Source organism: Cynocephalus volans, chromosome X, assembly GCF_027409185.1.
Source record: "Cynocephalus volans isolate mCynVol1 chromosome X, mCynVol1.pri, whole genome shotgun sequence".
NCBI lineage: Eukaryota > Metazoa > Chordata > Mammalia > Dermoptera > Cynocephalidae > Cynocephalus > Cynocephalus volans.
The window spans coordinates 147,505,397-147,528,706 of record NC_084478.1 but is presented as its reverse complement, the minus strand read 5'-3'; the positions used below and the strand labels follow the sequence as shown (position 1 = coordinate 147,528,706).

The 23,310-nt window shown below is 47.9% G+C and overlaps 1 protein-coding gene and 1 pseudogene across 1 annotated transcript; both read left to right on the top strand.

Annotated features, from left to right (window-relative positions):
• The first annotated feature begins 865 nt into the window (after positions 1 to 865).
• LOC134367381 (small integral membrane protein 10-like protein 2A) lies at positions 866 to 4,464 on the top strand. The gene is made up of 2 exons (XM_063084120.1): positions 866 to 1,436; positions 3,226 to 4,464. The coding sequence occupies exon 1, from the start codon at positions 892 to 894 to the stop codon at positions 1,099 to 1,101; it is 210 nt and encodes a 69-aa protein (XP_062940190.1). The 5' UTR covers positions 866 to 891; the 3' UTR covers positions 1,102 to 1,436; positions 3,226 to 4,464.
• Positions 3,875 to 22,281, top strand: LOC134368448 (heparan-sulfate 6-O-sulfotransferase 2-like; annotated as a pseudogene).
• Positions 22,282 to 23,310: the final 1,029 nt, after the last annotated feature.

Sequence of the window (23,310 nt, the reverse complement as noted above, 5' to 3'; positions counted from 1 at the left end):
AATAGTCTGGAGAAGCACGATCGAGTTTTGTTTGGATTGGTTTAGTTTAAGCAGAAATAAAGATTAGGTGAAACCATGAAAGGGCTTCTAAGCACTCCGCCAAAGAAAGCGGTAAACAAGGGCAAACAAAAGCCTGAGACCAGGGCAAACAAGGGATTAAAAGGAGTGTTTATAAGGGGAAGGACAATGGGGAAATTTACCAGTAAAGAAATATACTCGACCAGCGAACATGCGAGAAAGAGAAAAATATATGCGTGTGGGTTTGGTGGCACACCGCAGTGCAGAGTTACTGCACTTTGCGAACTGAAGAAAGAAATGCCAATTAAAGAAAGGAATAGTGGGTTGGTTGGTCCGGTTTCCATCAGGAAAAGGGGGTGGCATACCGGCGGGGACTTTCGGATGTGCTTTCCGTGTAGAATCAGCATCGCGGTCCGGACCGCCCTGCCCTCCGCTCCTACCCGACCCCAGGGGATTCCGCAAAAGCGATCCTGGAGGCACCGCCTTCCTAGCCCTCAGGCTTCAGACTCTGCTCGGGGTCTCCCCGGAGGAGGCGGGGCCGTGCCAAAGGGGCAGGTCCCGTGGGCGGGGCCACGTCGGGGCCCGCTCTTTGGCTGCTGGTCAGGGGCGGGGCTGTGCCAGAGGCGGGGCTACGCCAGAGGCGGGGCTCCGCTGGCTGCGGCGGCCGGGGAGGCGGTGAAGGGGCGGGGCTATGCGAGCGCTGAGACCGCGGGCGGGGACGGAGGGGCGGAGGCGGCTCTCGAGTCCCGCGGGGAGGGCGGGCCAGGCGAGGGCGGCCAGTGGGGCGCTCCGAGCCTGGGGTCAGGCTGTTCTTTAGGCTCGCGCTCCTGCCAGTCGGTGGGTCAGTCAGTCGGCGGGGCCTGCGCCGAGCCCATGGCGGCGGCGGCGGCCCTGTCGGGCCTGGCGGTGCTCCTGTCGCGCTGGGCCGCGGCCCGCGGCTCGTACGGCGCCTTCTGCAAGGGGCTCACGCGCACGCTGCTCACCTTCTTCGACCTGGCCTGGCGGCTGCGCATGAACTTCCCCTACTTCTACGTCGTGGCCTCGGTGATGTTCAACGTCCGCCTGCAGGTGCGGATCGAGTGAGCGCCCGCGGCGGCCGCCCGGCCGGAGGGTCACCCGCCCACCCGCCAGCCCGGCCCGACGCGGGAATGATGGACGGCGGGGCCGCCGGGGCGCGGCGGGGGGCGGAGGCGGGGCGGCCCGGGCCCCTGGACTCTAGACCTCCGCGGCAGGGGGACGGCCACCGAGCCCCGGCCCCCGACCGCACAGACACTCACTAAACGGGGCCTTTCCATCGGGCTCCACAAAATTACTTTGGTCCGGCCGGCCTGTTGCCTCACACTGGCCAGAGAGGGCGGGGGACCAGAATGAAGGAATTCCGCTGCAGCGACTTGATTTTCCATCCTCTGAGCAGAAAGGTAGGAGGCGATAGGTTGGAATCGGGAGGGGGCGGGTGGCGGCTGCTAGGACATCTAGATGTCCGGGCGCCTTAGTGGTCTGGGGGAAATACGGAAGGCGCCCGAACAAATCAGCCCGAAGAGCTGCCGAGCCGAGCTGTGGGGAGGAAAAGCAGCCACAGCCTCTCCCCTGCTTCCCTGTCAAGATTCCAGGAGGGCGTGAGGGGCGAGGGTCAGCCCATCACCAACAGACAGACAGGGGTCCCCTCCCACCCAGGGCCCAGTCCCCGCCCCCCTTCCCCGCAAAGGACCCAGTGGTGTCACCTGCCCTCGAGAGGATGGAGGAGAATGGTCAGGGAGGCCCCTGGAAGGCCCTAGAGAAGGAGAGATGCGCCCACCCCTCTCCTCCCTCCACCCCTCTGGGGTGGGCATAGGAAGGATGGTTCTCTTCTGGCCCAAACCCCAGGTCTGTTCCCTCCTCAGCCCTCAGGCCCCTGGGGTGCTCTGCGGCTCTGGCACAGCCCTTTGCAAAACTCCCTTCTGCACTATCTTTGGAGCTAAGGGTCTCTGCCTGTTCCCACTGCCCCTTATGCTCCCCCAGCCTCTAATGAGGGCGTCCCCAACATCTCTGCATTTGGAGACAAGGAAAAGTGGGAAAGACAAGTTCCTGCCTGTCCCCTCCCCCACAGCCTTGCTCCTCCATCAGGTCAGCCCCTGCTCCCTACAGCTCCTACCAGAGCCCTCTCAGTGCCACAGAGTCCTGTCCTCCAGCCTTGGATGGCCTGGAGAGGCTTGCTGTGTACCGAAGGGATCTGGGCAAATGAGATTTCTGCGCAGACAGCTGCCCGCAGGCTGGGGTGGGAGAGCAGACAGAGAAGGGGTTTTAGGGGGGCCACATTTGGGGGAAACAAGGACCTCTGGGTGCTGAGGCGACTCTGAAGTCTCCATCTCTTTCTTTCTCTTAAGGACACTGGCATTTGTAGTTGGTGACCTCCCCCTCCTCTGTCCCTGGAGCTGCCTGGGGAGCAGCTGAGAAGGGCCTGACTAGGAGAGGAAGCACCTTCCTGGTGGAGGCACAGCATGGGCAGAGGCCCAGAGGGGCAGGGTTGCCCAGTAAACTGGGCCTGACTAGGAGAAGAAGCACCTTCCTGGTGGAGGCACAGCACGGGCAGAGGCCCAGAGGGGCAGGGTTGCCCAGTAAACTGGTCCTGGCATGGGAAGGACCGGCCATGTCCTGCTCCCTGGGCACTGAGATCTCCTAGCAACACCAAGAGGGAGATGTATTCCCCCTCCCAATGATTGAGGAAACGGGCTCTGGGGAAGGGCGTGAGATTTGTCTTTGTCACACAGATAGGAAGTGGTGGAGCTGAGTCTGCCCTGAGCATGAAGTCCCCCACCCCCTCCCCAGTCTTCTCCAGGACCTGGCATGGAGGGATGTGGAGGGGGAGAGCTCCCAGGGGACCTAGGGAGAGAGGGGTCCAGGGGTAGGGAATCTGGGGATCTGGCTTTCCTTGGAGTGGTATGGAAGGTCTTAGGGAAGATCAGGAGGAGACATGGGACACAGAAGAACATGGGTCCCAGAACCCCTGGGGAGTTACGTCCTCACCTGCAGCGCTTCCACACCCACCCTGAGCTTCACCAAGGGCTTCTCAGCAGTTGAGTGGCACAGCCTCTGAGTTTTGTGGCAGAGTGGAGGATGATGGCAGTGGCGTGGCTCCTGGAGACATGACGTAACCAGGAGTGTGAAGAAATAAACCTGGGGTGGGATGGAGCTGGGACCCATGGCATGACCCCATCTCTCTGTCCCCAGGCTCGGTTGCTCATCCCCAGGATCACAGGAGACAATCATATCTGGATAGGCTTGGATTGGTCCTGGAGGCCATATGGGTGCTGCTAACTGGTGTACCAGTGGCCAGGAGAGGGCCTGGCCCTAAGCACCCGTCCCTGTCCCACATCTCCTCTGGCACTGGGAGCTTGAGGCCCACAACTGAAAACTGCAGCAGTCTGGCCATCTGCCCTCACCTGCCCACTGCAACTGGGTCCCAAATGAAGATCTCTACCTGTCCCACCCAAGACAGAGGCTGGACGGTGGCTGCCACGTGTCCCCTGCGATTGCCAACAGCCAGGGCCTGATGGCTTGCTTCCTCATGCCAAGTCTGATGGGAATCCCAATCCTGCTGGCCCCCCTCATCCACCCCAGCCCTGTCCATCCAGGACCACCTCTGGGAGCCTGTCGGCCTGCTGACCCCATCCACAGATCTCCAGGGGCAGCCTCTGAGGGACAAGAGTGACACAGGGCTGGAGGAAAGAAGAGGAGGAGTCAGGGGCCTCCTTGAGTCTGATACACAACTGAGCCCCTTTCGAAACCTAGTCTCACCCTGTTGGTGACTGGCTCCCCAGCTCCAGCCTCTTCCTGGTCCAGCCAGGAAGGAAGGAGGAAGTCTCTTCACTGCGAGTGCATGTGCGAGCACAAGCACACGTGTGGAGCAGGCGGAGCTGCTCTGGGTGCCAAGCCCTCCCTGTACCTGGGCCTGGGGCCTAAGAAGCTGCTTCCCTACAGGGAGAAATGTGTGTCCAGCCTCAGTGGCCCCTGCCCTCAGAGGTCCCCCACTGCAGGGAAGCCCCACCCCTGTCCGGAGGGGCACCTGGCAAGCCTGTGGCTGTGGCTATCTTGGCCCAAAGGGACCGGCCAGAGGAAAGGCAGTGATGAGTCCTGAGCATCGTGTCCCTGCCGCTGCTTTTCTTAGGGGTTCTGCCTTGAGTATTAGCCGCTTCTGCTTTCCACCTCCCCTTCCTGCCACTTTCTCTCCCCCACAGGGCCCTTGCTGCCTGCTGGGGTCTCCATGCACTTTATTTATTTGCAGTCTGTTTTCCAGGCGGTGGAGCTTCTGCAAATTCAGACACTGACCTGAATGACGTTTACTGTTCTGTGTGTGATTAACTCTGTACTGGTCAGCACTATCTGGTCACAGAAATGTTGTTTCTGGTGTTGTCACATCTTGTTGTATCTCTAAGTTACAAATAAAGTGCTTGGGTTCCATGCACTACAGTACCGACTGGAGGCCCCCTGTTTCTGCTGGGTGTGACGCAGAGCTGGGGAGGGGAGAGGCACGGTGGGGAGATCTCCAGTGGCCTTGGCCAGGAGCTGGGGGTAGGGGGGGCCTCAGAGTGCTGAGAGTGGGGCTGTGGCAAGAAACCTGGCCCTGTTCAGAAGCTGCTCCCAGACCCAACTTGACCTTGACCACTGGCCCAGGAGAAACAGGCAGTGGCATAGCCTGGCCCAAGAGGTGGCAGTGTGTCCCATTCACAACCTTTGTTCAAATGACTTAAAACACAAGTCTCTCCTTCCATTTTAGAGCCTGGCATTCAAAAGTGTTTAATTCAGTTGATCCCGAGGGTGGGCGAGGGTGAAGTGAAAGAGACTATCTGCAGGTTGCTTTGTGTGGCCCTGAAACCCATCTGCTGCAACAGGTGGTAAAGTCCCCACTGCCTCCCTGCCTCCCTGCCTGTAGGGTCCCTGCAGAGCTTACAGAAGACAAACCTCAGGCCCTGGAAGATGGCTACCCTTCCAAACTGGACCCAAACTCTGTCCCCTCAAGGCCCAGTCCCAGTGGTTACCCGAAGCCCTGGCCAGGGACTCTGGGGCTGCTGGCAGCTGTAAGCGTTGGCAAGAGGATAGAAGGCTAGAAAGGGGGGTCTTTGCAGGAGAAAGGATTCGGGGAGGGTGGCCTGGGGAGGGGGCCAGAGGCTGCAGAGGGAGGCCTGGGGAAAATGGCAGATGCTAGGGGACTGAGGCCTGTGAAGTAGAGTAGAGGTTGGGAAGAGAGTGTGGGGAGGAGGGAAAAGTCTGGGGAGGGAGGCCAGGAGAGAAGGGTAGAAAGCTGGGGGAGGGAAGCCTAGAGAGGAGGGCAGAGGGGAAAAAGGCAGAGTCTGGGAAAGGAAGCCTGGTGAGGAGGGCAGAGGCTGGGGAGCAAGGCCAGGAAAGAGGTGTAGAAGCTGGGGAGGGAGGCTTGGGGAACAAGTCCTGGGGAAGCAGGTAGAGGCTGGAGAGCAAGCCCCGGGGAGAGCAGAGGCTGTCAGAGGGAGGCTTGGGGAAGGAGGCTGGAAAAGGAGGGCAGATGCCAGGGAAAAGAGGGCAAAGGGTGGGAAACAAAGCCTGGAGAGGAGGCAGAGACATGGAAGGAGGACTGGGGGGGAGGGCAGAGGCGAAGTACTGGGGAGAAGGGCAAGAGGTTGGGGAGGGAGACCTGGACAGAAGGGCAGAGGCTGGGAAAGAGAGGCCTGAGGAGGAGAATAGAAGTCTGGTGGAGGGTGAACTGGGGAGGCTGGCATAGGTTGGGGAGGAAAGCCTGGGGTGGGAGCCTTGGGAGGAGGGCAGAGGCTGTGGAAAGGAGGCCTGGGGAGGAGGGCAGAGGCTTGGGAACAAGGTTCTTAGGTGGAGGGCAAAAGACTGAGCAGGAGGGCAGATGCCGGAGGAGGGAGGCCTGGAGAGGAGGGTGGAGGCTGTGGGAGGGAGGCCTGGGGAGGAGGGCAGAGGCTTGGGAACAAGGTCTTAGGTGGAGGGCAAAAGACTCAGCAGGAGGGCAGATGCCGGAGGAGGGTGGCCTGGAGAGGAGGGTGGAGGCTGGGGGAGGGAGGCCTGGAGAGGAGGGCGGAGGCTGGGGGAGGGAGGCCTGGAGAAGAGGGTGGAGGCTGGGGGAGGGAGGCCTGGAGAAGAGGGCAGAGGCTGGGGGAGGGAGGCCTGGAGAAGAGGGTGGAGGCTGGGGGAGGGAGGCCTGGGGATGAGGGTGGAAGCTGGGGGAGGGAGGCCTGGAGAGGAGGGCGGAGGCTGGGGGAGGGAGGCCTGGAGAGGAGGGTGGAGGCTGGGGGAGGGAGGCCTGGAGAGGAGGGTGGAGGCTGGAGGAGGGAGGCCTGGAGAAGAGGTTGGAGTCTGGGGGAGGGAGGCGTGGGGAGGAGGGCAGAGTTTGGGGAGGGGGCAGTGGGGCATTTTCAAGAAGGATCCACAGGACCCCTACCAGGAGTGAGGTCTCTTGAGGACACAGGGTTATGCTCAGAGTGTGGAGCACAGCCTAGGGTTAGGGGCCTGGGCACACTCCTGACCTGTGGCAAGTGTTTACCAGGGTCAGAGCATCCTGAGAAGAAGGACCCTTCCAACAGTAGTGGTGATGGCGCCCTGCGCTATCTGCCACCACACGAGGGATGGACTGTAGTCCCTGATGGACCCTCACTCTAGAGATCAGCTTGCCCAGCAAACCAAGGTGAGAGAAAATCAGCCCAGAGCCTGGGCCCAAGGCATCGTGATGAGGGAGGACCACCTCCTGCTACTGAGGCAGGCAGGCAGGCTCATCCTGCTCTGGTGACAAGCAGCACCCAGGAGACCCTGAGCCCTGCTCTTCCACTTCCCTCTGTGTGGACACCAGCAAGCCACACACACCCACGTGTTTTTAGGAAGGATCCTTCAGTTGCTTGTGGGCATAAGACATGACTGGGTGTGTTGAACATTTGCCAACAGTTCTCACCTGGAGCAGCCTTGTTACAGTGAGGAATGGGCACCGTGTGCAGGGAGTGACATCTGAGGCGAGCCTGCCACGTGCCAGGCACCGTGCTGGGGCCTTGCTTTCCTAATCTCATCCTAACCCCACAACTACTCAACCATTATCCCCATTTCCCAAAGAAACCGAGGATGGGAGCCCAGTCTGAAATAAATTCCCAAGCAGAAGCTCTTGTCCTGATCCCCTGGTGCCCCCTGGAGGGGCAGGGAATTGGGCTGGAAGGATGGTGGGATGGAAAAGACAGAAAAGGACCCCGTCCTTTCTGGGTGGGGTCCAGGAGACAGATAAGAACTCCAGGGCTGGGGCCCTTCTCCAAATGGAGCTTCCCAATGGGAACAGCTGGGCCATGCTGAGGTGGACCCACCTGTCTTCTCCGATCCATTCCATGTGTGGAGACAGATTGGGATCTAAACAACTGAGTCAGGAGAGGGCAGGAGAGCAGCTAAGTGGGCAGTTGCAGGGGGTGCTAGAGCAAATACACTCAGAAGGTCAGAAATATGAAGAGCATGCCCAGTCCCCTCCAACCCCTACCCCACCCCACCCCCAATGGGAACTGCTGGGTTTTCAACAAATTTCTACTTTGTGTATGGGGGTGTGTGGGAGGGAGAACATACTGCTTTGAAACCTCTTCTTCCCACTTTATTTTTCCATGTTATAAAGTATTTTTCTACATCAAAAGCTACATACTGTGTCTTATATGAAGGTATCATTACATATTTCCCAATGCCTCTTGGTTATTTCCCTTTGTTGCTGTTTGTTTGGGGAGTTCGGTTTTTTTGGCTGTTTATGGTATTTGGTTTTCTTTTTGCTCGTGTTTTATTTGTTGTTATAAATGATGCAGGGACAGATAAATTGGACATCACCAAAACTAAAAACTTTTGTGCATCATAGGACACTATTTAGAAAGTGAAAAGACACCCCACAGAGTGGGAGCAAATATTTTAAAACTATATCTGATAAGAGATTTGGATCCAGATTTATAAAAATAACTGTAGCTACTCAACAACAACAAAAAGATGAACAATCCAATTAAAATATGGGCGAAGACATTTCTCCAAAGAAGATATAGAAATGGCAATCAAGCACATGAAAATATGCTCACTATCATTAGTAATCAGGGAAATGCCAATCAAAACCGCAATGAGATACCACTTCACACCCTAGAATGGTTATTTGAAGAAAAAAAAATTGTTGGAACCCTTGTTCATTCCTGGCGGAAACATAAAATGACACAGCCACTGTGGAAAACAGTTTGGTGGTTCCTCACAAAGCTAAACCGAGAATTATCATATGGTGCAGCAATTCCACTCCTAGATATATATTCAAAAGACAGAAAGCACATACTCAAACCAATATGAATGTTCATAGCAGCACTATTCTCAACAGCCAGAAGGTGGGAACACCCAAATGTCCATTAACTGATGATTGGATAAACAAAACTCGGTATATCCATACAGTGGAATTTTATTCAACTAAAAAAATACCACAATGAAATACTGATGCATACTATGAGGTAGATGAACCTTAAAAACATGCTAAGTGAAAGAAACCAGACATAAAAGTTCACAATTTGTATGATTCATATGAATCATTATTATATGAAATATCCAGATAGTCAAATCCATAGAGACAGAAAGCAGATTAGCGGTTGCCAGTTACTGGGGGAGAGGAGAATGGGGAGTGACTGCTTAATGGGTACAGGGTTTCCTTCTAGGGTGATGAAAATATTTTGGAATTAAACAGTGGTGATATTCACATAATGCTGTGAATGTCACTGAATTGAACATTTTTAAATGGTTACTTTCATGTTATGTGGATTCCAACTCAATAATGAAAAAAATATTGGTTGACATATATTGTTGTTTCACCATTGGGCCTTTTCAGTAGATGAACTTCCCTCCTGGCCTTTCATTCAATCCCCTACAACCCTTGCCCCACCCCTGTGGTATTAACAGCTCACAAAAGTAGCCCCAACCCATTAATTTCCCAGCAATCCTGGCCCTCAGTTCTTTCCCCACTAGGGCGGCTCAGACAGGGAGCAGGGATCTCTAGTGAATGCTGGGGGCATCCAGGACTGATCCAGCCACGTTCCCCAACTGCCTGCCCCGTGGAGAGCAGCAGACTGCTTGACTCTCCCTCCTGGCCTTGAGCTTTTGAGGTCAAGCAGAGCCTTCCTCTCCCATCCAGCAGGCTGGTCCGCACTGTCCTTGGACTGGACTCCCAGCTCTGAGCCTGGAGCCTTCTCCTTGGACACGACTCTCCTGGCCTTGTGGGTGCATTGCGTGTTGCCTGCGCATGAATGCCTGCTCCCTCTGGACCCAATCCTACATTATCTCACATTCCCAACCCTCCAGCAGGCTGCTCCCAGTTCCTCCCAGGAATAGAATCAGAGGGGCAAGCAGGACTCCAGGCAGCAGAGAGCAGCTGAGGGTAGCACCGGCCACGATGCTCCAAATAGCCCCTGATGGACGCAGATATCAAATCCCTCAAGTGGTGTGACCAGTTCCTCAGAGATTCGGAGGAAGCAACCGGCTGTAACTTCCAAGGGGTACTAATTGCTCCCGGGCCCTGAGTCTGAGAGAGAGCCTTGCTGCAGGCTGTACCGGATAAGCAAACACCCTTGACAACACACCAGTCACTGTTGCCAACTGTTCCAACTCAGCCACCTGAAACCAGGCTGGACCTCAGTCTGCTCCCAGTTCTGCAGAGCAATCCCCAGGGCCCCAAGGCCAGATTGACCCATGCTGTGCCACCAGCCCCTTCTCAGAGGGCTCCCTCTGTGGCTGCTGTGACAGCATTCCCTCTCCCTGGCCACCAGAGTCCTTCTATAACAACTGTGGCCACTCTTCCACTCACAACGCCCCCTCCCACAGAAATCAGGGCTCTCCCCATTAACTGAATCTTCCTCCTTCCCACACACACACCAATTCATGCCACATGCCTGCAGCATTCATCAACATCAGAAGGGCTCCATGTTCCAGGATGGGCCTTCAGGACCCCCTGAAAATGGGTTCATGGCCTACTTCTGGCCCCTCGCCAGCCTGACCCTGCATTAGACCCAGGACGCAGGTTCCCCAGTATGCCAGTTAAAGGAGGTGCTCACAGGGCACAAAGGAGTGCAGAGTAGGTGGCAGGATTTGCATGAGGGCTCAGCCAGCAGGAATGTGACACCCCCACCCCCGCCACCAAAGAAGGAGTCTGGGGAGTGAGTGCTATCACTGCCTCCAGGGCAAAGTCAAATCAGAAAAACCTGACCACCCCGACCAGCAGAGCTGCAAGATGGCCTTCCAGTCCCCAGAGACCAGTACCCAAAGATTTCTTTTCTCGAGTCATGCATGTTGAAAAGAAATGTCAGGGCACAGTTAACGGGGACCCCAGTGGAGGCAGCAGATGCCAATGGAAGGTAATGGCACTCAGTGCAATTCTTCTGGCACATCTTTTCTGAAGGCCTCTCCAGGTGAGCATCATGGCAAATCCGAGCGCTTTTAAAAGCAAGTTGTGTTCAGATGCGATGCCGAGCCCCGCCCCAGACCCTATGCGGTGCTTTTCATACTCCTTTTCCTACTTCCCTCGACCACAGGCTTTCGCTCATCGGAGTGCAGAGGGCAGAGGGCAGAGCGCGGCCCGGGAGCTCAAAGGCTGGCTGGGGTGGGGGGCGCTCGGCTCCCCAGCTCTGGGGACGTGGGACTGTCACCAAGCCCCTCTGCACCTGTCTCCCTGTCTGCCTCATGGGTGCAGCAGTGATGCGGGGAAAAAACGTTCACAGCTCCTGCCAATGTTTGAAAACAGCAGACTCATCTCTCTTCCCGTTTCCTAGTTTCTCACTTCCTATGATTTTTCAAGGTAACAGCAACGCCTGGGAATGACTGCAGGTCCACGTTGCACCGCTGGGTTCGCTCTCCCCCGATATCAAATTTAATGAAATGTCAGACCGTATCACCCTGGAAATCACAGCAAAATGGTTAAAGCCGAGGCTCTATAGCCTCACACAGACACCCGCTTCCCTCACTCCCTTCCTGTGTCCCACGACCTCCTGACCTTTCTTCTCTTGCCCTTGTCAAAACCTGCGGTGCGGCGGTGACTCTTGCTGAAAGCCTCAGCAACACGCTCCCAAGGGCTTTCGGATACAGTTCAAGGGAGTCGCCCAGAGATGGCACTATTCTCACTAGCGCAAGCCAGACGAGCTGGAAAAAGGAGCATTTCACCAGGTAGCTTTGACAAAATGAGCTTTTTGTAAATGAATAAGCCATAAGGATGGGATATATAGGTTTTGAAAAGTTAGACGAGGTGCAAGAACCTAAGCAAATAAGAAGCTATGAGCTGGTTGTGTGCTTTTGATTCCTACACACGCTGCAACAGTGATTGGCAAACAGGACTGGGCAGCCAGATGTCCAGATAAGACACAAAGGTCTTTTCAGAAAAGCAGCAAATACTGAGAGATGATCAACCCATGTTTTAAACTAGGCACAATGCTGTTCGAGCAGGCTTTGTGGGGGCAAACCAGCTGCTGTAGACTGGATGCCCTCCAATCTCATTGAAGCTTGAATCCCCACTGTAACTGTTGAGGGTGGGAAATCCTGTTATGGTAATTAAAGGTGGGGCCTTGAAGAGGTGAGTGGATTAATAATGGTGGTCAGGGACGTGGTTCTGACGGCTTTAAAAGGAGAGTGTGTGAGGAACTCTCTCTCTGCTTTGCCATTTTCTACCATGTGAGACCCTTGCATTGCTGTAAAGCCACCACCAAAGACCCTCATCAGATGTGTTCCCTGGACTTTGGACTTCCCAGCCTCAGAATCTGTAAGCAATAAATTTCACTTTCTTACAAATTACCCAGTTCCATGTATTTTGTTATAAGCAGCAGAAACAGACTAATACACCAGCTGAATTTGAATCCTGGCTCTTCAGGTTAGAGCTTAGTGACTTGGGCCAGGTCCCTCACACTCTCTGTGCTTCACTTGCTTTATTTGCAAGATGATTGGTAATTTATTAAACCATCAATGTGGCTGTGCAAGAAATCGATGAAATAACCTACATGAATAAATAAGCATTTAGCACAGTGGCGGACACATGGGAGCAGTCAGTAAATGAGCATTAGTCTTTATTAGTGATTAGCTTTATTTGTAGATATTTACACTGAGCCTCAGGAACATCAAAAAGGCAGCACTGTGTCAGTGGTCAGGAGCACAAGCTTTTCACTAAATACCACACCTCTGCCACTTAATAAGGGGTTGTGGGAGTATCACTCAACCTCTCTGAGCCTCGAATTGGTAACTGGTGAAACCAGAATATTTAACACCCACCCCGCAGGCTGCTGTGGAGATCAGGTGGCCGTGCGTGCGTGTGCAGTGCCTGGCACAGGGGAGGGGCTGGACACATGGGAGCCGCAGGGGTAAGTGCCAAACAGAAGCAGCTGCGCCAGCGCTCTTGTCCCCATAAAAAACTGCTAACATTCACTCTGCCTTGTCTATCCTTGTCCGTCTCTCTCTCACCTGCTAGCACTCAGTTGCAGATGACGCGTAGCGGACACTGAAGGTTTAAGGAAAAAAAGAAAAGGAAAACACAAAATAGAAGGAATTCTATCATCAGCGTTTTTCTGGCTTTGTAAAAGACAGTCATTCTCTGAGTCTGCTGGCTGTACTGCAGCTGGAATCTGCGGTGAGCCTCCCTGAAGCTCACCACCTTCCTCTGCTGGTCCCCAACTCTGCTGAAAACCTCTGGAGTCCTCGTGTGCCTGAACCTTTGGCTTCCTGCAGCCACTGGAGCAAGCCTCTTAGTGCTGTCTCCCCTCACAAGCTCCTCTGGGAGGAAGACTTGAGGAGAGGAGCTCAGACACATTCTTGTACCCACTTTGTTCTGCCCTCTATCCTCACCCATTCCTCTCTATTGCTTCTCCACCACCTGTATCTTCCAAGAAGCATAGGGTTTTGCTCAGCTTCTTAGGCCACAGAGGGCTTAAAGCTGTAAAGTCAGCCACATTTTCTTTCTCTGGAAGTCTCACATAGTTTTAGATGACTGTACCTCACTCTGGGCTCCTGGGGCCCTTATGTCCCCACTATTCAGTTAAAGTAGACCTGTTCTTAAAGAATGCTCTTTGCTTTCTGATCCATGATGGTAGCTGAAGCTGACCCTTATAGTTCTCACTGAAAGTTGATTCACATTCCAGTTTATAGGTCAATCTCTGGTGAGTTTGGCTCAATTCTTGACTCTTGCAAAAATGAGTTCATTACCCTGCAGTGCCGAGGACCAGCCATTAGACACGGTAACCAAGCAGGTTCTGAGCATATATCTAACTTCCTATGGCACACTCAAATTTTCAGATTCAAAATATTCCAAGTTGAATTTTTTCCCTAAAAACCAAAAATGCCATTTTTTTCTTCCTTGGTTCGCTGTCTTGGGTGGTATCACCACCATTCACCTAAAAAGTCAAGAGTCTTTTCTGAGTCTGCTGTATCCATCTCCCCAATGAACCCAGTTAGAAAGATTCCACTTCCTGTGATTTCTGAAATTCACCCCACCCCTGATCTCCATCATCTTTGCTTTGGTTTAGATACGTTATTTGCCCCTTGACTCTACAAATTTCTGTCACTGTTTCCCTGTTCCCAGGTGTAATGGTTAATTGTAGGTGTCAACTTGACTAGGCCACGGGATACCCAGATAGCTGGTAAAACATTATTTCTGGGTATTGTGTCAGTGAGGGTGATTCTACAAGAGACTGGCATTTGAATAAGTGAACTGAATAAAGAAAATTCACCTTTACCTAGTGTGATTAGGTACCATCCAATCAACTGAGGGCCCAGATAAAACAAAAAGGCAGAGAAAAGGTGAATTGGCTCTCTCTTCTGGAGCTGGGACGCTCATCTTCTTCTGGCCTTGGACATCAGAACTCCATGTTCTCTGGGCCTTCTGACTCCAGGACTTGCACCAGTGACCACCAGGTTGTCATACTTCAGACTGAAAGTTACACTGTTGACCTCTCTAATTATCAGGCCTTCAGAGTTGGACTGAGCTACGCCACCAGTTTCCTTGGTTCTCCAGCTTGGAGATGGCCTACATGGGACTTCTCAGCCTCCATAATTGTGTGAACCACTTCCCCTAATAAATCCCCTCTCATCTTTCTCTGTCTGTCTGTCTGTCTGTCTGTCTATCTATCTGTGTTCTAGTGGTTCCATTTCTCTAGAGAACCATGATGAATGCACTAAGTTCTCAGCCCCACCCGCTATCAATGCCAAATTTATCCTCCTCATATGACACATGGAAATGTGATCCACAGAATATATAAATTCTCTACACCAATCTCCTCTAAAACATCTTTTGACAAATCTCAAAGTTAGCATTGGGCCACATCTCCAGAGCCTGTGACCCCTTCTCTCTGAGATCAATTTCCAATGCACATTGTGTGCACTGTGAGATTTGTTTTCCTGCTCACCAGAGAATAGCAAGATTAACAAACCAGTTATTATTTATGAGGACCAAAATTTGAAGTTGCTCTTCAAGGCAGATTGCTTTTTTCAGACTTATCATGGCCATGTTCAAACATATAAAATTTGAAAAATACTACCAAAAAAACTGCATATCTCCATTATCTATTTACAATAAGTGTCAATCCATGGTCAATTGGGTTTGAACTCTGTCCCCACCCCTTCATACTACCACATGATTACTTTAAAATCTAACCCATAGAGCTTATATAAGAATATAGGGATATTGCTTTAAAGTATGCAATTTATGAATCTGTTGTATTCATCCATTTCATTAGCTTGTGAAGTACTTCAGATATCCCCAAATCCACAAATGGACTCATGTGCGAATAATGTTTTGAATTTCTAGGTGTGTGAAAGGTATCCAGCCCTATAGGAGAAGAACTCTTTGGAGGTAATTTAGGCTATGATGCAAGCAACTGTACCAGGCAGTATGATGCAGAGCATGAGGGTGTTGCACTGCCTATCAGGTTGCTTTATAAAGCCCATGGCAAGCCACAAGATGAGATTCTATCTGACATATGATGCTGTTCTTGAAGAAGTTCTTTCTTTCTTCCCCTTTTCATTACTTCTCTTGGATTCATACTAGACCCTGATACTAGGAGACTGGACACTTTACCATGAGATACAAGGTCCCCCAAATTGTCCCGCATAACTGATGATTCCTATGATTTAATATTTCATTGAGGTTAGAAAAATAGTACATAAATTATTGACTCACTATGAGAAGTGATGCTTTTAGCCACTATATGAAGGCCAGATATACATATTTAAGCAATGTAGGAATGTTGAGGGATATCTCCGGACCCTGCTAAGGGTAAGGCAGAAGTATAGTGACTGGCATGGTTCTACAGAAGATCATACAAGAAGTCAGGAGGACCAGAACTAGAAACCATGGGTTCACCATTAAATTCTGTTTAAACTGGTATTAGAAGATTGGTCACTCTACTCTGAGGAGTTTCTTGTTACACCACAGTGCCTCGTGTTAGAAAGGCTTTGTAAGAGCAGAATCAAAATAGGTAAGTCAAAGGTCTACTTCAGGCATGGCAATATGAGGAGCTCTGCAAACCCACACCTGAGTAAAACTGATTAAAATAATATAAAACTAACCATTTGCAGTCTCTGGAAATGGTCCTAAGGGAATATAATAAATGAATAAAGATTTATATAATAAAGCTTACTTAAACATCAGCTCTTGATGTATTTGATAAGATTTGCCTTTGGGGTGCTGTAACTTTGGGTTTGTCTTTGTGTTTCAGGTGTTTTCATTGTTTATCATATCTGCATTTGTTCTTTCACAAAAGTTGGAATTTTATATATGGAAGTATGTTAAAACGTGTACATAGTATATTTTTATCCTACCAAGTGGAAGGCAGCAGTCACTGACTGATTGGTCTGTCCAGCAGGTACCTTTTCTCTGAGAACTGTCCACTGCACACACACCCTTCTCTTGGTTATGTGAGTGAGTCTCCTGGCCATAGCTACTCAGTTTGATGCACGTCTGTGTCCTATTTATTTTGGAGTATTGAACTAGAACCCAAGACTGAGTGATGTTGTTTGTGGCCTGACATGTCATCTATTCTGCAGAATGCTATGTGTGCACTTGAGAAGAATGTATATTCTGCAGCTGTTGGTTGGAATGCTCTATATATTCCTGTTAGGTCCATTTGGTCTAGAGATTTGTTCAAATCTTTGTTTCTTTCATACCAAGTATCTTCTCTGACCACAATGAAATGAAACTAAAAATCAATAGCAGAAGGAAACCTTGAAAATTCACAAATATGTGAAATTAAGCAATACACTTTTGAACAACCAATGGGAAATTAGAAAATATCTTGAGAAAAATGAAAATGAAAACACAACATACCAAAACTTATGGGATGCAGCAAAAGCAGTAATAACAGGTAAGTTTATAGCAATAAACACCTACAATAAAAAAAAATCTCTAAATAAACAATCTAACTTTTCACCTAAATGAACTAGAAAAAGAACAAACTAAGCCTGAAGTTAGCAGAAAGAAGGAAATAATAAAAATCAGAACAGAAATAAACAAAATGGAGTAGAAAATAATAGAAAAAATAGAGGGTTTTTTTTAAATAAGCAAAATTGACAAACCCATATCTAGACTAACTAATAAAAAAGACAGACAACTCAAATAAAATTAGAAATTAAAGAGGAGACATTACAACTGATGCCATGGAAATGAAAAGGATCCCAAGAAACTACTGTAAACAATTATATACCAACAAAATGAATAACCTAGGAAAAATGCATAAATTCCTAGAAACATACAACCTACCAAGACTGAATAAAGAAAAAAATAGAAAGTCTGAACAGATCTGTAACTAGTAAGGAAAGTGTATCATTAATCAAAAACATCTCAAGAAAGAAAAGCTCAGGACCAGATGGCTTCACTGGAGAATTCTACAAAACATATTAAGAAGAATTAATGCCAACCCTTCTCAAACACTTCCAAAAAACTGAAAAAGAGGGAGCACTTCCAAGCTCATTTCAGAAGGCCAGCATTACCCTAATACCAAAGTCTGGCAAAAACACTACTAGAAAAGGCAAACTACAGGGTTTTTTGATGGCTGGCCAGTACAGGGATCCAAACCCTCCCACCCTAAGAAGAGCAATAATCTATTCATGAGGGATCTGCCCCCATGACACAAACACCACCCAACATCACCACAGTAAGGATTAGACTTCAACATGAGCTTTGGGGAACAAAATATCCAAAACATATCAACATTCTTCACAAAAACAGAAAAAATAATGCTAACATTCATATGGAACAACAAAAGACCCCAAATAGCCAAAGCAATCCTGAGCAAAAAAATAAAACTAGAGACATTACACTACTTGACTTCAAATTATACTACAAAGCTACAGTGACCAAAACAACATGGTACTGTCATAAAAACAGACACACAGACCAATGTCAGAATAGAGAGCCCAGAAATCAATCTATAGAGTAAAACCAACTGATTTTCAACAAAGTCACCAAGAACATACACTTGGAAGAGGACAGCCTCTTCATAAATGGTGCTGGGAAAACTGGATATCCATATGTAGAAGAATGAAACTAGATCCATACCTCTTGCCATATACCAAAATCAATTCAAAATGGATTAAAGACTTAAATATAAGACCTGAAACTATAAAACTCCTAGAATAAAACACAAGAGAAACACTTCAGGATGCAAGACTTGGCAAAGACTTTATGAATAAGACCCCAAAAGCACAAACAACGAAAGAAAAAATAAACAAATGGGATTATATCAAACTAAAAAGCTTCTGCACAGCAATGGAAACAACATAGTGAAAAGACAACCTACAGAATGGGAGAAAATATTTGCAAATTATATATCTGACAATGGATTAATATCCAGAATATAGAAGGAGTTCAAACAACTTCACAGTAAAAAAACAAATAATACTATTAAAAAATGGGCAAAGGAGCTGAACAGACATTTCTCAAAAGAAGACATACAAATAGCCAACAGATACATGAAAAAATGTTCAAAATCACTAATCATCAGGGAAATGAAAATCAAAACTACACTGAGATATCATCTCATCCCAGTTAGACTGGGTATTATGAAAACACAGAGAATAACAAATGCTGGCAAGGATACATAAAAAGGGGACTCTTTTATACTGTTGGTGGGTCTGCAAATTAGTACAGCCATTATGGAAACCAGGATGCTGGTTTTTCAAAAAACTACAGCTAGAAATGCCATATGATCCAGCAATCCCACCACTGGGTATATACCCAAAATGAAAATCATCATGTCAAAGAGATACCTGCACTCCCATGTTTATCTCTGATATATCTACAATAGCCAAGATATGGATCCAACCTAAATGTCCAAAAACGGACAGCTGGATAAGGAAAATGCAGTATGTATACACAGTGGAATACTACTCAGCCATAAAAAATAGTGAAATTCTGCCATTCAGAGCAGTATGAATGAGCTTGGAGAAAGTTATGATAAGTGAAATAAGCCAGGCACAGAAAGAGAAATACTGCACATCCTCACTCATAAGTGGGAGCTAATAAATAAATAAATAGATAGATAGATAAATAAGAAAGAAAGAACAGTCACAATAGTACATTGAACTTTCAGAAGGAGAGAACAGAACTGTGGATACTAGAGGTGAAAAGGGGGGAAGAGAAGGATGATTAGCAAGGAATTTGTTAATGGACACAAAGAATGGTTATGTATAATGATGAATATGCTAATTATCCTGATTTCATCATCACACATTGTACACAGGTATTCATATTCAATTCTGTACCCCACAAATATGTATAATCAATTATGTTTCAATAAAAAAAAATAGTACTGAAAATCCTGGCCAGAGCAATTAAGACAGGAAAAACAAATAAAAGGCATCCAAATCAGGGAGGAAGACATAAAATTGTCCCTATTCAAAGAGGACATGATCTTATGTATAGAAAACCCTAAACAATCCACAAAAAAAAACTTAGAGCTAATAAACAAATTCATTAAAGTTGCAGGATACAAAATCAACATGCAAAAATCAGTTGCATTTCTATACACTAACAATCAACTATCTAAAAAGGAAATGAGAAAAACAATTCCATTTGCAATAACATCAGAAAGAATAAAATACTTGGAATAAATTTAACTAAGGAAGTGAAAGACTTGTACACTGAAAGCCACAAAACATTGATGAAAGAAATTAAAAACACAAACAAATGGAAAGACATTCCATGCTCATGGATTGGAAGATTTGATAGTGTTAAAATGTCCGTACTACTCAGAGCAATCTATAAATTCAATGAAATCCCTTCAAAATTTGTATGGCATTTTTCACAGAAATAGTAAAAAAAAAACCCTGAATTTCATATGGAACCACAAAGGACCCCAAATTGCCAAAACTACCTTGAGAAAGAACAAAGCCACAGACATCACAATTTCTGATTTCAGAATATACTACAAAGCTACAATAATTAAAACAGAATGGAAGGAGAGACATCACCAAAATGGTGAAGTAGGAGATACCAACTTTTATCTCCCCACAAAAAAAACAAATACGGATAGCCATCCACAAACCAAAATACCCTTAAGTAGGTTAAGGGCATATGAAGAAATCTAAAGCAACACAGTGGAGCAAAAACATGGAGATTATCCACACAGAAAGGATTGATGGTGAGATCAGCATACCTGAGATGTCAGGAGATGGCTAGGAACAAAGAAGAAAGGCACAGGCTATCATTATCAGCCACACAAGAGGAACCATTATGATCCTTAATGGCCTGCAACACAGAGGACCCTGGCATATTTTGCCACTAAGGTAACCAACAGCCATTCCTGCCAGAAAGCCCCAGAGAAGGAGAAGTGGCTGCACATTCCCCCACCCCACCCCCCAAAAAAGCAGCCATTGTTGAGCCACTCTGAGAAAGGAGCCACCACCTCTCCCAACCTCTCCTGTGCCCTGACCCCTGTTCCACGGCCGCCCTGTGAGTGCCCATACTTTAGACCCAGGCTCTGTGGCTACACTGCACCCACCCATGTCTTAGACACTGGATCCATCACCATAGCAAGCTAGTTCACATTTTGGGCCCTGGAACAAAGGTCTCCCTGAGCATGCCTGCACTCCAGGCACCAGCTCAGCCACCACAGAGAGCTAAGCCCCACCCCAACTCCAAAGCCACTGTAACTGGGCACATGACTGTACTACCATTCTTAGCTCCCTGGCTGCTTCACAAGCTTCTGTGTCTTACATACTGTTACCAGCATGGCAGTAAAGATACCTGTACCCTGGGAACCAGTGCTGTTACCAATCCAGATCCCAGAGCCACAGTCTCCACATGTGCCTTTGCTTCAGACCTTAGCTCTGTGGCCTCTCCACAGGAGCCACTCATCAGACACCAGTGCCACTGCCACCATGCATGGGTCCACAAGCCAGACCCAGTGCCAAGAGGGGTGCCCTCAGCTACAACTTCTCCAGTGGGAGCAAAAGAGATTGGGAAGACCTTAGCAGCCATCACCACCGAAGACTGGACATCCATAGCATTGGCCACTGAGGATCCCTGCAATCTTCATCAACACTGACCTCAGCTGACAGACCTGCATAAAGACTACAAACCAGCACCCTCACTGGTGCCAGAACCACTGCACCAAACAGAGCAAGTTTACACACACACACACACAGAGAGAGAGAGAGAGAGAGAGAGAAACTAGCGTGTAAAGTCTGGAAGAGGTAACTGCTCCACCAAATGCAGTATGTGTGTGTGTGTGTATAATCACACTCTACTAGTGTCAACATTTTACCAGTTTGAATGTGTCTTACAGAAAATTTATCTCCTTTTGTATCCTTTTGCACCCCATCATTTATAATATAGTTGCCTTAAACATTTTCTCTACCTACATTGAGAACTACATCATGCTGTGTTACGTTTTTTGCTTCAACAGTCAAACATAATTTAGAAAACTCCAGAGAAGAAAAGCCTATTGTATTCATCCATGATTTTTCCTCTTTCCATTGTCCTTTCTTCCCAATGTTTCAAGATTCTTTTATCATTTTTTTTTCTGTTTAGACAACTTCATTTAGTGGTTCTTTTAGAGTAGAACTACTGGCAACACATTCTTTTAGTTTTCCTTCATCAGAGAATGTCTTGATTTCCCTTTCATTCCTGAAGGGTACTTTTGATGCATATAGAATTCTGAGTTGACAGTTATTTGTTTTCAGGACTTTAAAAATTTTGTGTCACTTCCTTTTGGATACCATAGTTTCTGACAAGAAATCCACTATCATTCTAATTGTTTTTTCCCAAATATGTAAAGCATTGTTTCTCCTTCTCTGCTTTCAACATTTTTATTTTGTCTTTAGTTTTCATAAGTTTGACCATGACATGTCTTGATGTTAGTTTCTTTGAATTTATCCCAGTTGGGGTTTGCTTACCTTTGTGAATCTTTAGCTTTATGTATTTTTGCCAAATTTGATAAATTTTCAGCCATTATTTCTTCAAATACTTTTTTTAGCCCACATTTTCTCTTCTTCTCTAACTCCAAGGGCATGAATGGTATGTCTTTTCTTATAGTCCCACAAGTCCCTGAGGCTCTTTTCATTTTTTAATTGTATTTTCTCTCTTGTTCAGATTTACTAATTTCTATTGTTTTCATCTTCAAGATCACTTATTATTTTGCCTGTCCTCTCCATTCTGCTGTTGTGCCATCACTGATTTGGGGAGGGGGGAGGGGTACTGTATTTTTTAGTTCTAAAATCTTCATTGGGTTCTTCTTTATAATTTGTATTTCTTTGCTGAAACTTTCAGTTTTACTTACTGTTTCAAGCATATTTGTAATCGGTCATTGGCTTTGGTAATGCTCTTCCTATTTGCCGTGATCGTCGTCCAATACACGTGTGTGCCCCAGCACAAAATGCTAGTTCCTCTGTCTGCAGGTGTTCAGCTCCCAGGTATTGGACCCACACCACTCAGGGGATGAGAGCTCTGCAAGGTTCATGCCCCACTACAATTTCAGCTGTGGCAACCTCCTGTGCAAGGTGAATTTCAACATCACGGGTGATGACCTAATCCTGTTTCTGCACATCCAGAAGACGAAGGGCACCACTTTCAGCTGTCACCTGGTGCACAACATTCAGCTGGTGCAGCAGTGCAAGTGCTGCATGGGCCAGAAGAAGTGTACTTGCCATCATCTGGTTAAGCAGGAGACCTGGCTCTTCTTTAGGTTCTCTATGGCCTGGAGCTGTGGGCTGCATGCCAACTGGACTAAGCTCACCAGCTGCATGCCAGCCATGGTGGACGGCAAGTGCCATGCCCAGCTGAGACTGCCCTGGTGAATGCACACCCACACTCATTCATTTTGAAATAATCTCAGACTTACATAATGTTTGCAAAAGCAATAAAGATAATTTTCATATACCCTTTACCCATTTCCCTCAAATGTTAACATTTTACATAATCATAATACAATGATCAAAACCCGGAAATTAACAATACAGTACTATTAATTAACGTACAGACTTTATTGAAATTTTGCTAATTGTTCAAGTAATGTCCTTTTATGGATCCATGACTATAGTGAATTGAATTACGTCCCCCCAAAACTCATTGAAGCTTGAATTGTGTCCCCCAAGGTTTTGTATTAGAAACTTAGCCCCCACTGTGACTTGTTAAGAGGATGGGAAATCCTATTATGGTCATTGAAAGGTGAAGCCCTGGGGTGATTAGATTGTACGACCCTGCAATAGTGAATGGATTAATAATGGTGGTCAGGGGCATGGTTCTGAGGGCTTTAAAAGAAGAGCACATGAGAGTCTCTGGCTCTGCTCTATCTGCTTCCACTACCTTGCAATATGAGACCCCTGGGTCACTCTCACCACCACCAGATGGACTTTGGATTTACCAGCCTCAGAAACTGTAAGCAATAAATTTCATTTTCTTATAAATTACCCGGTTCCACGTATTTTGTTATAAGCAACAAAAACGGACTAATACAATGACCCAAACCTAGATCACACATTGCATTTTGTTACCCCATATGCTTAGTCTGCTCTAATCTGGGGGATTTCCTCAATCTTTGTCTTTCATGACCTTGACCATTTTGAAGACTATCAGCCAGTTATTTGTAGAATGTCCCTCAATTTGTTTTTTCCTGATGTTTTCTCATATTTAAATTCTGATTATGCATTTTTAGCAAGTGTACCACAAAAGTGATATTGTGCTCTTTTCAGGGCATCATATTAGGGGACATGATGTTAATATGTCTAGTTACTGTTGATGTTACCTTCGGATCACTTTGTTGGGATGGTGACCACTTGGTTTCTCCATTCCAAAGTTCTTATTTTTCTTTATGCAATTAATTCATA

What these genes read in the sequence shown, in the direction of transcription:
- LOC134367381 (XM_063084120.1), top strand. Translation starts at nt 892, where the DNA reads ATGGCGGCGGCGGCGGCCCTGTCGGGCCTGGCGGTGCTCCTGTCGCGC.